Raw genomic sequence first — 12,264 nt, forward strand, 5'->3', positions numbered from 1 at the left:
CATGATCTTCTTGCCAACTGGAAGCTGGCAGAACAGCTTCCACTTGGTAAAGTAGGAGACCAGAAGTCAATCTTTTCTCTGTTTCAGATTTACTCACAAAGGGAACTTTACAAGTTCATACCTTTTTAATTCTGAAACCCAACACCAGTGTAAATAAGTATCTCTTTATCAGTGCTCAAGTAAACATCTAATGAATGCCCTTTGTTTATGTATCTTTCATCTTAAATTATGCAACAATATCATTGTTACTGAGCAGCACAGTCTACAGTGTGATTATGTCAACTGCAAAATGCCTTAGTACTTCATAACCTACTCCAAATAGTTAACAGGTGCATATGTTGCTTAAACTCCTCAGATATTTTGATTTTACCTCAAAGCAATTCAATTCAAATAGTACATGCTGATTTTTGTTTTTTAATCGTTCATGATGCTAGATTACCAAATTAGTAGATTGATGTTCTTGAAGTAAAGTTGAAAAGAAGTTGAAACAAAAAAATTGGAAGAACTGCAGATGTTGAAAATCAGAAACAAAAACACAAATTGACGGAAAAATTCAGCAGGTTTGGTGGCATTTGTGGAGAGAAATCAGAGATAATATTTTGGATCCAGTGATCCAAAGAAGCATTCTGAAGAAGAGTCGCTGGATCCAAAGCATTAACTCAGATGTCTCTCCTCAGATGCTGCCAGACCAGCTAAGTTTTTCCAGCAATTTGTGATTTTATCACTTAAATGTTTTGTTGCTTTTGTTAAATAGGTTTTAGTTTTTTTTTAATATACAGCTTTTTGTTAAGAGTAAAAACTGGAGAGGTTATTAGCCTTCCAGAATCAATCTGCATTCAGATGAAATTTTCTGTCAATTCAGTTTTGTTTTCTGCAGGGCACAAAATGATCGGTGACTAAACTAATGAAAGTAACTTGTATTTGTTCACATTTGTCAAATTTTGGGCCAGGTAGCATATTCTGTGTAAACCCCCATTGGTTCAATCATCATGAAGGCAACTTTGTTTTAAAGTGGATGAAACAAATGCATACTGAATGTTATAATTATGAATTTGGCCACTTCGATCCTACGTGCAAGCTTTTGGCAGCTCTACTTTTGAGGCTACTATATTAAAATCAATACATTTAGATTTCATTTTATAGCAATGACTATTGACATTTGGTTACGTGCCATAAAGCTATTATAGTTTTCCTTGTGATTGACTTTCTGTAACTAACCTGTAACTATGGGTTATTTAGAAGACAAAAAAATTTTCTAACTGCAGGAGAATAAGGTTTCCAAGAAATACTTAATTTTGAGATTTTTTTTCCTATAAACATTTTATTTAGACATATCTATTTATATTTACATTATGCTTTTCAAAATATTTAGTTGCTGCATTGTTAATATAGCAAGTACAATCCATTTTGAGATTTGTCTCAACACCTAAATTATATTGTTGATTATGTACCACAGCATTATTCATCTGAAGTGATTATTTTTTACACAAAGTTAGAATGAGTAAAGACTTTTATCATTCAATTTTCACAATGCTTTGTTTTTTGATGTTAATGGCTTTTGAAAGTAATAAATATTTCTTGTTAGTATTTGATATTCCATTTATAATCAAGTTTGAATTAGTTTTTGGTGTGCACTTCAGCCCTGCTGAATATTGATAATTCCACTAAGGTGGTAAATTGTTATCTGCTCTTCGTAATGCACAAGTATTCTTTTTTTTTATCCCTCTTAAAATCCATATATATGCTGAAGTGCACACCAAAAAACTAATTCAAACTTGGTTATAAATGGAATATCAAATAAGTCTTAATTTAAAAAGAAGGGTAACTTTCCCATGATGTGGGTATCTGCTTATTTGCAAAGCAAGCATTCAGTTTGCTTCATGTCTTCCAGCATTGACAGATTGGAACATTTTTGATACTTCACAGTGCAATATCTTGGTAGTTAACTTGTACCACCTTATCAGTATGCTCAATAGCAAACTTGGTCCAGGAATGATGACAAGATTTTACAAAATTTGTACTTACAGGCCCATCTGGTGCCGTCAGATGAGATCACTGTTTACTACAGCTCTGAGCCAAAAGGAGAGTATTTGGACAATGTAATTCAGGGTCACGTTGACTTTATCTTAGGAACTATCAAAGCCTCATTGAAGCCTTTCCCAGTACCGATTACTGCTGGCATTATAATACAGGAAAAAACGCAGGTAAAGCTTCTAACATTTTTATCTGCTGTCTTGCACGTTCTTAGTCTGAGTTTCATGGTATTTTCAAATGTATGTGGTTGCGGATGTGTTCTCAAAACTCGCTAGTATGTGGTTGCATTTGATACAATATTGAGATGTGGCTTTATTTGGTATTGAGTATCATAGAATCCATACAGTGTAGAAAGAGGCCATTTGGCCCGTTGAGTCTGTACAGACCTTCCAAAGAGCATCCCACCTAGATACTTTATCTCCATAACTCCACATTTACCATGGTTAATCCACCTAGCTTACACATCCTGTGTCAGTACAGACAGTTTAGAGTGACCAATCCATCTAACCTGCACATCTTTGGACTGTGGGAGGAAACCAGAGCAGCCAGTAAATGCCCACACAGACATGGAGAATGTGTAGACTCCATACAGACAGTCACCCAGGGTTGGAATTGAACTTGGGTCCTTGATGCTGTGAGACAGCAATACTAATCACTGAGCCACCATGCTACCCACCATATCCCTCTGGGTTTTTAAATCAGTGATGTTAGGCCAATCCATTTTCCTACTGAAATACTGTGGCAAGAGCAAGTCAGAGGCTAGGAACATTGCAGTGAGTAACTCACTGACTCCTGAAGACACAAGTCAGGCGTGTGGTGAAATATTCCCCTTGCTGGATAAGTACAGCTCCAACAACATTCAAGAAGCTTGACGTTATACAGGACAAAACAACCACGATTGGAACCACACCCACAAACATCACTCCACCACCATAGCTCAGTCACAGCAGTGTGTATGATTAACAAAATGCACTGCAGAAACTCACCAAGGCTCTTTTGGCAGTAACTTCCAAACGAACGACCACTGTCACCTAGAAAGACAAGCATAGTAGATACATGGGAACACCATTGCCTGCAAGTTTCCCTCCAAGCCAGTCACCATTCCTGACTTGGAAATATATCTCCATTCCTTCAGTATTTTTGGATCAAAATCTGGAACTGCCTCTCTTATGACATTATGGGTGCATCTATGGCACAGGGATTACAGCCATTCAAGAAGGCAGCTCAACACCACCTTCTCAAGGGCCAACAGGGTTGGGCAATAAATGCTGGCCCAGCCACAATGCCGACATGGCAAAAGTGAATAAAGAAAACGAACAAAAAGACCAATTAGGTATTTCTGATGTAAAATGTGGAAGCTTTGTTCCATTCATGTATTTCCACGTAATTGTTAAATGTGGGACATTTGTAGTTTTTAGTAAGGTATGATAGAATTGATTTTTTTAAGAATTATTAGATGTTATTAGGTCCTTCCTGCAGGTGAGCTTACTACATAACTGATCACCAAAGAAGTGTCCTGGTGTATTCAGTCAATCTAAATTATGCACAGGACATCAACAATGATGCTAGGTTGAAAATAGTGATTATTTTTAACATTTTATAATGTGAATTTTATTAGGTAGAAACCTAGAAATTCCTCCAGTCTATTCCAGTGAAATGTTCAAATGCTTCTTGGAACAGCTGATTTTTTTTATATATCGAGGACAGCAGCTTTGAATCATCCTGGGTGGGTGGATGGGATGCCAAACATACACGCACAGCTGGTTTCGGTTCTTATAGAAAGACAAAATGATTATTTTTTAATTGCTGTGTTTGTAGCAAATATTTTTCATCTTTGGTGTGTGACTTGTAACAATATGCCTTTTTTATAAGGGAGTGCTAATGTAATGTTTGGAGAAAAATACGCAGCGGGTCAGAACAAGAGGCATTACCTTTTTATTGTTCTCTTATTGGTAGTTGAAGGGCTCAAATCTCGATTTGACACTTGTGAAAGGAGCCTCAACCATTGATGCTCCAGTTTTGGGCCCTGCCTGTGCATACATCAATCTCAAGGTTTGTGTAGATGGACAAAAGCAAGGTAAGAATCAGAAACATTGGATTTTTATGTATTTATTATAAAGACATTGACTTATTTTAGTATTGTTTAAAATTGACCTAAAACCAGTATTTTCAAAGATTGCTGTATGTTGTGAAAAGTGACTGATCCTCATTGCAAGTATTGTGCAAACAGCTGCTTGAACAAGCTGTAATTGAAATGGTTGCAGACAAATTGGAGCCAAGGGCAGTGTTGATTTTCACCAGACAAATCAAAGGACTGCATTTGGAGGAGTAGGTGTAAGATATTAGGAGTCTTCCATCGAGACTCTGGGTAATCCTGCAAGTCAATGCTTTCATGGACAGTAGACAGAATTTGTAAACACATTTACAAGTCCTAAAACTTTTTCTCTTTTCAAGCTGCAACTGAATTGTGTCATCTTAAATGAGATAAGGTCCAGGGGGATCCAAGATTGCGACGACCCAGCAAGTCTTAGTCTTTCGTGCTCCTCCCAAGACTTGGGCAAAGTGGGCCACCCGCCTCCACTACACTCACCAAATCATTTAAAATAGTTTTTACTTAATATAATTAGTTGCTCAGTACTGAATTTAAACAACCTAATCTCCTGTAAAAATGACTAAAGGGAAGGGAGCCTGCAGGTCCCAGCAGGCAGGAACGCCTCCCCCACCCTCCCCAGCTGCTGCAGAGGCATCCGCATCTGCCCTGGGCTCTTACCTACGGTGGCGAGTCTCGTGGAAATAATCTCTAAACTTGATGCGAAGTTCAACGCCTACATTGATTCCGAAGCTGATGGGATTCACTCTCGCTCGTGCTACCAAACTACGACTGAGACATCAAGGAAATTGAGCGCTGAGTTGGAAGGGCAGAGCTGAAGACCGCGACCTCCGAGACTATAGCAGAATCGGCCGTGGATCGGGTCTGGACTCTTGAAAATATTTGCTTGCTGGGCCTTCCCGAACCAAGAGGAAGGCCAGCTTACAGCATTTCTCGAATAGTGGATTCCACAGCTTTTATATCTGGAGGCTGGATCAGGCCAGGTAAGGGTGGAATGGGCCTACCGGGTTGCAATACGCAGGCCCAGCACGAACCATGCCCCCGCCCGATCCTGTTCCAGCTGCAGAGCCATAAGGAGAGGCAGGTGCTCTTGGAAGCTTCCGGAAATCTTGGGAAAGATCCCCAAGCCGTGATTTATAAAGGATCCAAGATTATGTTATTCCAGGATTTTTTCACAGCTCTGGTCCGAAAGAGGAAGGCATTTAATGAAGCGAAGTATTTAAGGGACTTAAGTATTCAGTACTCCTTGCGCTACCCAGCAACGCCCTGCTTTAACCGTGAAGGGTCGGTGTATAACTTCGGACCGCCAGAAAAGGCCAAGGAGTTTTTGGACTCTTAGATAAATTGTAAGAGTTAATTGATGTTGTTTTGCTCTCCGTCCACTCCGGTTTATACCTCAACCTTTTTTTTATATTAATCCCTTTCTTTACCTTACTGTTTAATATTATCTTCAGGGGGTAGGGAGAGGGGTTTATTTATTTGTTCTCTACATAGCGATTTTCTCCCTCCACCCTTTTTATATATAAAATATAGGGGGTCTAGTTAATGTTGGTGGGGGGAGGTGGTTATCTTATCTTATTTTATTTCTGTTTTTAGGAGTGGATTGTTTTCCCCTGTTATTTTACTACTATATTAAATTATTACTTGTTGAGGCTGTAATTTTATTGTCATATATGTTTAAACATGGTATTAACATAACCAAATATATCCAGGTGTTGGTGTGGGGGGCGGGGGCATAAGGGTAGGGTGCTCACGGTTAACTTTAGCTCTGTAGTATATTTGAATTTTCTTCATCCTTTCGAGGGGCGCCTGGGTCAAGGGTGGGGCACTGGTTGGGAGAGGATATGATGGACTTTTAGAAAGGAAATGATGCCCCCTGTGAACAAGGGGGAAAATCTCCATTTAAATACGTTTTATATTTTTTTATTTAGAAATAGTTTTTTATTATATTGATGTGAGTGTATTAAAGAGCCTTTATTTTTGTGAATTTTACATGCTCTATGTTCGGGATGTTCTGGATAGGGTTTCCCCTCCCGAGGGGTCTCGGATTTGCCTGGACGATTATGGTTGATCAGTCAGTTAAATGGTGCACCTGGAATGTCAAGGGGAGTAATTCGCCAGTCAAAAGGAAGAAAATATTATCTAACCTCAAGAAAGAAAGGGATGCTATAGCTCTCCTACAGGAGACACATTTACTGGATAAAGAACACTTAAAGTTACGACAGGGTGGATTTGATCAGGCCTTCTTTTCTTCCTTCAGCAAAAATTGGGGGAGTTGTTATTTTTATTCGGAATAACCTCCCTTTCAAAATCCTAAATCAGATAAAAGACGAATCTAGACGATATATTCTGATTAAAGCCCTTGTAAATGGAGAGGAATATGGGATCTTAAATTTGTATTGCCCCCCCCCCACCCCAGCACATCCTTTTAAATTTATAACGGAAGCCTGTTCAAAATTGATGGCTCTCAGTGCTCGTCATACAATTATAGGGGGAGATTTTAATTGTATTATGGATCCGGACATAGATAGGATTCCCAAGAGTACTGCAGGAGTATCTCCCAGATTTAGACAATTGGTGGATTTGAACAAAGAATTAGGACTAGTAGATGTTTGGAGATGCCTTCATCCACAGGGCAGAGATTTTTCTTTTTACTCCAATCCACATGAATGTCACACCAGAATTGATATGTTTTTTCTCCCCCTCAATTTTTAAAAATTCCATATCATCCTGTAAAATAGGCAGGATAGCAATTTCCGATCACGTTGCTGTATATATGGAAATCAAGGCGAGGAACAATGAGACCTCCCCCCGGCATTGGCGTATGGACCCCTTCCTAATGAAAAATAGTAAATTTGTAAAGTACTTCTCTCAAGAATTTAAATTTTTTTTTCGAAATTAATTCAGGTACGGCTAGCAACCCATCAATGATGTGGGAGACTATCAAAGCTTACGCGCAAGGTTTGATCATTTCATACTCAGCGATCTAGAAAAATTTAAAGGGAGAACAACAGCATCTGCTCGAAGCGCGCTTAAAAGCGGCTGAAACAGCATACGCTGGCAGACCTTCTATTATCAAATTACAAAGGATTACGGCCCTTAGGACAGCTCTAAGCACCACACTTACCCAAACAACTAAGAGGGAAATATTATTTGCAAAACAAAGATTATATGAATTTGGCAATAAGCCTGGTAGATACTTAGCATTTCTCACAAAGGAAAAGAAGGCCCCTCAAACTATCACGCCCATCAAGGAAAGTACGGGTGTTCTGACTCATGATCATAAAAGGATTAATGCAATCTTTAAGAGAATTTTATTCTGACTTATATATAAATCGCAGGATTGTGAAGACAGAACTACGAGGATGCAGTCATTTTTTAAAAAGCTGGCCTTTCCGGACCTAACTCCGGAACAGGTATCAGTCCTGAATGTTCCCCTTACAATCCAAGGAATACTTGATGCAATCAGGCAACTTCAGAGTGGTAAGATGCCTGGCCCAGATGGCTTTCGAGCTGAATTCTATAAAGAATTTACAGGAATATTGGCTGGTCCACTTATGGACATGTATAACTACTCATACAGTAAGGGCTGTCTCCCGCCTTCGCTGAAAGAGGCAAATATCTCTCTTATCCTCAAAAAAGGAAAGGACCCAGAAGATTGTGAGTCATACAGACCAATATCCTTGCTAAATGTAGATTTTAAAAACCTCTCTAAAACTTTAGCATTGAGGTTAGAAAGGGCATTGCCACATATCATAAAAGAGGATCAGACTGGATTTATTAAGGGCCGTAGATCATCCAGTAATGTTAAAAGGGTTTTGAATGTGATTCAAGCCTGCCATCAGAAAAAGATACCAGGAGTAGTAGTCTTATTAGATGCGGAAAAGGCATTCGACAGGGTTTGAATAGTCATATTTGTTTTAACATTGGAAAGGTTTGGCGTTGGAAAGGTGTTTACCAAATGGGTCTCAACACTGTATAATGATCCCAAATAAATTGTGATTACCAATGGATTAGCTCGGATAGCTTCAGTGTGGATAGGGGCTGCCGTCAGGGATGTCCTCTTTCGTTATTGCTATTTACGCTAATAATTGAGCCACTAGCAGAAGCTGTACGGGCTGACCCTAATATAAGGGCGCCGAGGATTGGTACAGGTAAACATAAAATTACCCTCTGTGCAGATGATGATCTCCTATTTCTCAGTAATCCTTTGATGTCCGTGCCTCGCTTAATCCAAGTTATTAATACATTTACTGTATTTTCAGGCTTTAAGATGAATTTCTCAAAGTCAGAGGCTATGCCAGTGGGTGGCCGTGCTAGTATATCCCATTTATTGGATGGATCCCACTTTCCCTTTTGGTGGTCCCTCGAGGATTTCTTATATTTAGGCATTTTTATTACCCCAGTATTTGGTCAGTTATATAAGGCTAACTTTGTGCATTTACTGGTGAGGATAAGGCAGGACCTCCAGCGATGGGGAGACTTTTCAATTTCCTTGCTAGGTAGAATAGCACTAATTAAAATAAATGTCCTGCCCTGCTCCTATACCCTATGAGAATGCTTCTGGTGATGCTGCCGAGGCTGGCACTACATAAATTAAATGGCTAGTTGGGTTCCTTTATCTGCAATCATAGACGGCACCTCATTAAGCTGAAGAAGCTACAACTTCCATAGGCAAGGGGAGGATTGGATTTCCCAGATTTTAGAAACTATCAGTTAGGTTCCCTATTAAGCTACATAGCCGGTGGGTCTTGTCTGACCCGCAATCGATCTGGCTGGACATCGAGGCTTCTCAAGTAAAATGCGCACTTATTAACCTCTTATTTTCAGACAAGAGGAAAATCATCACGGATCAATGTAAAAGCTCTATAATACTAAATACAATTAAAGCTTGGAATATAATGCGGCAAAATGAGGGCAACTCACAAAACATCCCCCTATGCTCCGATAGTGGGAGCATGGGGATTTCAACCAGGGCTTACAGAAGCCACTTTCAAACTCTGGAGATCCAGGGGCATCTCCTGTTTAGGGGATCTGTTTAAAGAAGGGGTCTTGATGTCTTTTGAACAGCTGCATCAGAAATTTGGATTACCTAATGGAGACCTCTTTCGATACTTCCAAATTTGAGATTATATACAGAAGAAGACTACATTATTAGATAGTCTTTATAAATCAGCTAAAGAAAGTAGTGTGTTATGGTCAATGGAGGTATCTTCTGTCAGCACTATTTATCATGCATTACGTGATGAAGTATCAGGAGATATGGACAATTTGCTTAAAACATGGGATCAGGATTTGGGACTGGAAATTTCTATAGAAATGTGGAATGACATTTGGGAAAATGCCCGAAGAATCACCATCTGCAACAGAACTCAGGCCATTCAGTTGAGGATATTTCATAGGGCCCATATAGCACCGGACCGATTGGCAAAATGTAAGGCTGGAGCATCTCCAATGTGTCCCAAATATAAAATAGAGGTGGGCACTCTTGTACGTTGCTGATGGACCCGTCATAAGATCCCTAGATATTGGACTAAAGTAGCAAGTGCTCTGACAGAAATCTTAGGAATGGAAATTAGAGTGGACCCTGTATCTCTCCTTTTGGGCTTTTCGAACTTACCCTCCCTGGATATGCACAGGAAAAGATTATTTTCTATTCTCTCTTTCTGTGCAAGGAAAAATATTTTGGTAAACTGGGTGGTTGAATTGGCACAGATTAATCATGGAATGTATTCCCCTTGACTTCCTTACAAATATGGTGCACCAGAAGACTGCATTATTCCGTAAAATTTGGCAGCCCTTCTTGAATTGCATAAATACACATATTTCGACCATCCTAACAAGGGCTTTTATTTAATTGAGATAGCGAATCTGGCTGGTCCGGGGCCCCTTGGGAGAGGAATCCCGCACGAATACGGGTTTTGTTATCATTTAATATTAACACATTCCGAGCATGTATCTCACCACTCAATTTCTGTGTTATCCGTCGGGTTTTTTTTTCTCTTCTTTGAATAATGTAAGAGACTTAATTATACACTCTGGTTAGTTGTAGGTTAGATTAGTATTTAGTTGAGTTTTGTTTTTTTTCTCAGTTTTTTTTCTGTTTGATAAATTTTGATTGTCATTTATTTAAGATTTAATTGCATATCAGTGTTTATACTTGGGGTTTTCTTTATTTGTAAACTTGTTAAAATTTCAACAAAAATATCTATTAAAAAAAAGAGATAAGGTCCATGTGAATCTAGTATGTTGATTCCACATCAATGAACTAAAGTATCAGATATACATAACATTTCTCTGTGGATTTCTAGTTGAATTTGTCAATATATGCTGATGTATTTATGTAACTGTAAGAAATGAGCTGACTATAAAAAGTTGAGGCAATGTGATAATCTAAAGAGGACGAATTATTTTAATTGAATCCTCGTATCTGCATGTGTTTCTGTGTACCTTGCATAACCATCTAGAATATGTCTGCTAATTTGAGTTTAGTAATAATTCCACTCTTAATACACAATTAGAGTCAACACAAAATGGCAAATGCCATGCTTAAAGAAAAATAAGTTTATTCTAAGGCAGTATTATTGAATCAAAACTCCGTTCTCATTATTGAAATAAATATATTGATTCATTTTTCAGATGGTGTGGTACTACTGGAAAATCCAAAAGGAGATAATGTTCTGGACTTTGTCAAGCTGAAAAATGTGATCATCAACATATTTAGACTGCAGACAACCAAGATAGCTATCTATCATGATAAAAGTGGTAAATATGTTCTTAGTTTTCGAAAAGTTCCATTATGTGATTCTTCTCTAGTTTCTTTTGCTATTGGACCACAGTTCGCTTGGAAAAGGAGTGACTTTGCAACACATATTGCTTTTAACACGCAAATTAACCATTAAATTCAGACGAGAAAGAGATATGATGTAAGTTGTGAATGCCATAAGTTTCTGGTTGATTTATCACACTGCAACCCTACAACATCCAGTTGTAAATGGTGGTGAAGAATTAAATAACTCAGTAGAGGAGGAGGCTCCACAAAAGAAAAACCCATAATTAAAGATGGGGGGCCCTGAACATCAATGCAAAAGATAAGGCTGAAGCATTTACCTTAATCTTCACCCAGAAGTACCTGTGGATGAACTCTCTCAGCTACTTCCCCAGCATCACAGGTGCCAGTTCTCTGCAATTCATTTCATTTCATTCCACACGATATCAAAAAAACAGTTGTCGACATTAGATACTGCAAAGGCTGAGGGACCTGAAAGAGTACTGGAGACTTACGCTGCAGACTTGATATACCCTTAACTAAGCTGTTCCACTACATGGTGGCTCAGTGGCACGGCAGTTAGCACTGCCGCCTCACAGCACCAGGGTCCCAGGTTCAATTCCAGCCTCAGGCAACTGTCTGTGTGGAGTTTGCACATTCTCCCCGTGTCTGCATGGTTTTCCCCCGGGTGGTCCGGTTTGCTCCCACAGTACAAAGATGTGCAGGTCAGGTGAATTGCCCAGAGTGTTAGGTGCATTAGTTAGACGGAAATGCATCTGGGTGGGTTACTCTTCAGAGGGTTGGTGTGGACTTGTTGGGCCGAAGGGCCTGTTTCCACACTGTAGGGAATCTAGAAGAGCTAGTATTTCCCCAACAATGAAAATTATCAAGTTATGTCCTGTTCACAAAAAGCATGACAGATCCAACCCGGTCAATTACTGCCTAACAGTCTACTCTCTATCACCAGTAAAGTGATGGAAGGTGACACCAACACTGCTACCAATGACTTGCTTGCTGACTCCCAGTTTGGTTTCCACCAGGACCACTCAACTTCAGATTACGCCTCATTACACCTTGGTTCAAACATGGACAAAGGAGCTGAAGTCCAGAGGTGAAATATCAGTGCTTGTCCTTACCACCAATGCTGCATTTGACAGATTATGACATCAAGGAGCTCTAGCAACACTGGAATCAATAGGAATGGGGGGTAAATTCTCTGTAGGTTGAAGTCATAACCTGTGGATGAGTTTTTAGTTTATATCCATTTTGTTCCAATATTACTTCAAGAGAATGACATATATTGTAAACAAAGCACCACAGAACCAGGGTGCAAAGCAGCATGTATCAAACA

General features: G+C 39.2%; 1 protein-coding gene across 1 annotated transcript in view; it reads left to right on the plus strand.

The window, feature by feature from the left end:
• Positions 1-12,264, plus strand: part of iars1 (isoleucyl-tRNA synthetase 1) — a 190,122-nt gene that overhangs the window by 147,011 nt on the left and 30,847 nt on the right. The window contains exons 29-31 of the mRNA XM_060835504.1: positions 2,028-2,204; positions 3,991-4,111; positions 10,784-10,909. Of these exons, the coding sequence (XP_060691487.1) occupies positions 2,028-2,204; positions 3,991-4,111; positions 10,784-10,909 (424 nt within the window). The remainder of the gene's footprint in view (positions 1-2,027; positions 2,205-3,990; positions 4,112-10,783; positions 10,910-12,264) is intronic.

This window comes from Hemiscyllium ocellatum, chromosome 14 (assembly GCF_020745735.1).
Source record: "Hemiscyllium ocellatum isolate sHemOce1 chromosome 14, sHemOce1.pat.X.cur, whole genome shotgun sequence".
Taxonomy (NCBI): Eukaryota; Metazoa; Chordata; class Chondrichthyes; order Orectolobiformes; family Hemiscylliidae; genus Hemiscyllium; species Hemiscyllium ocellatum.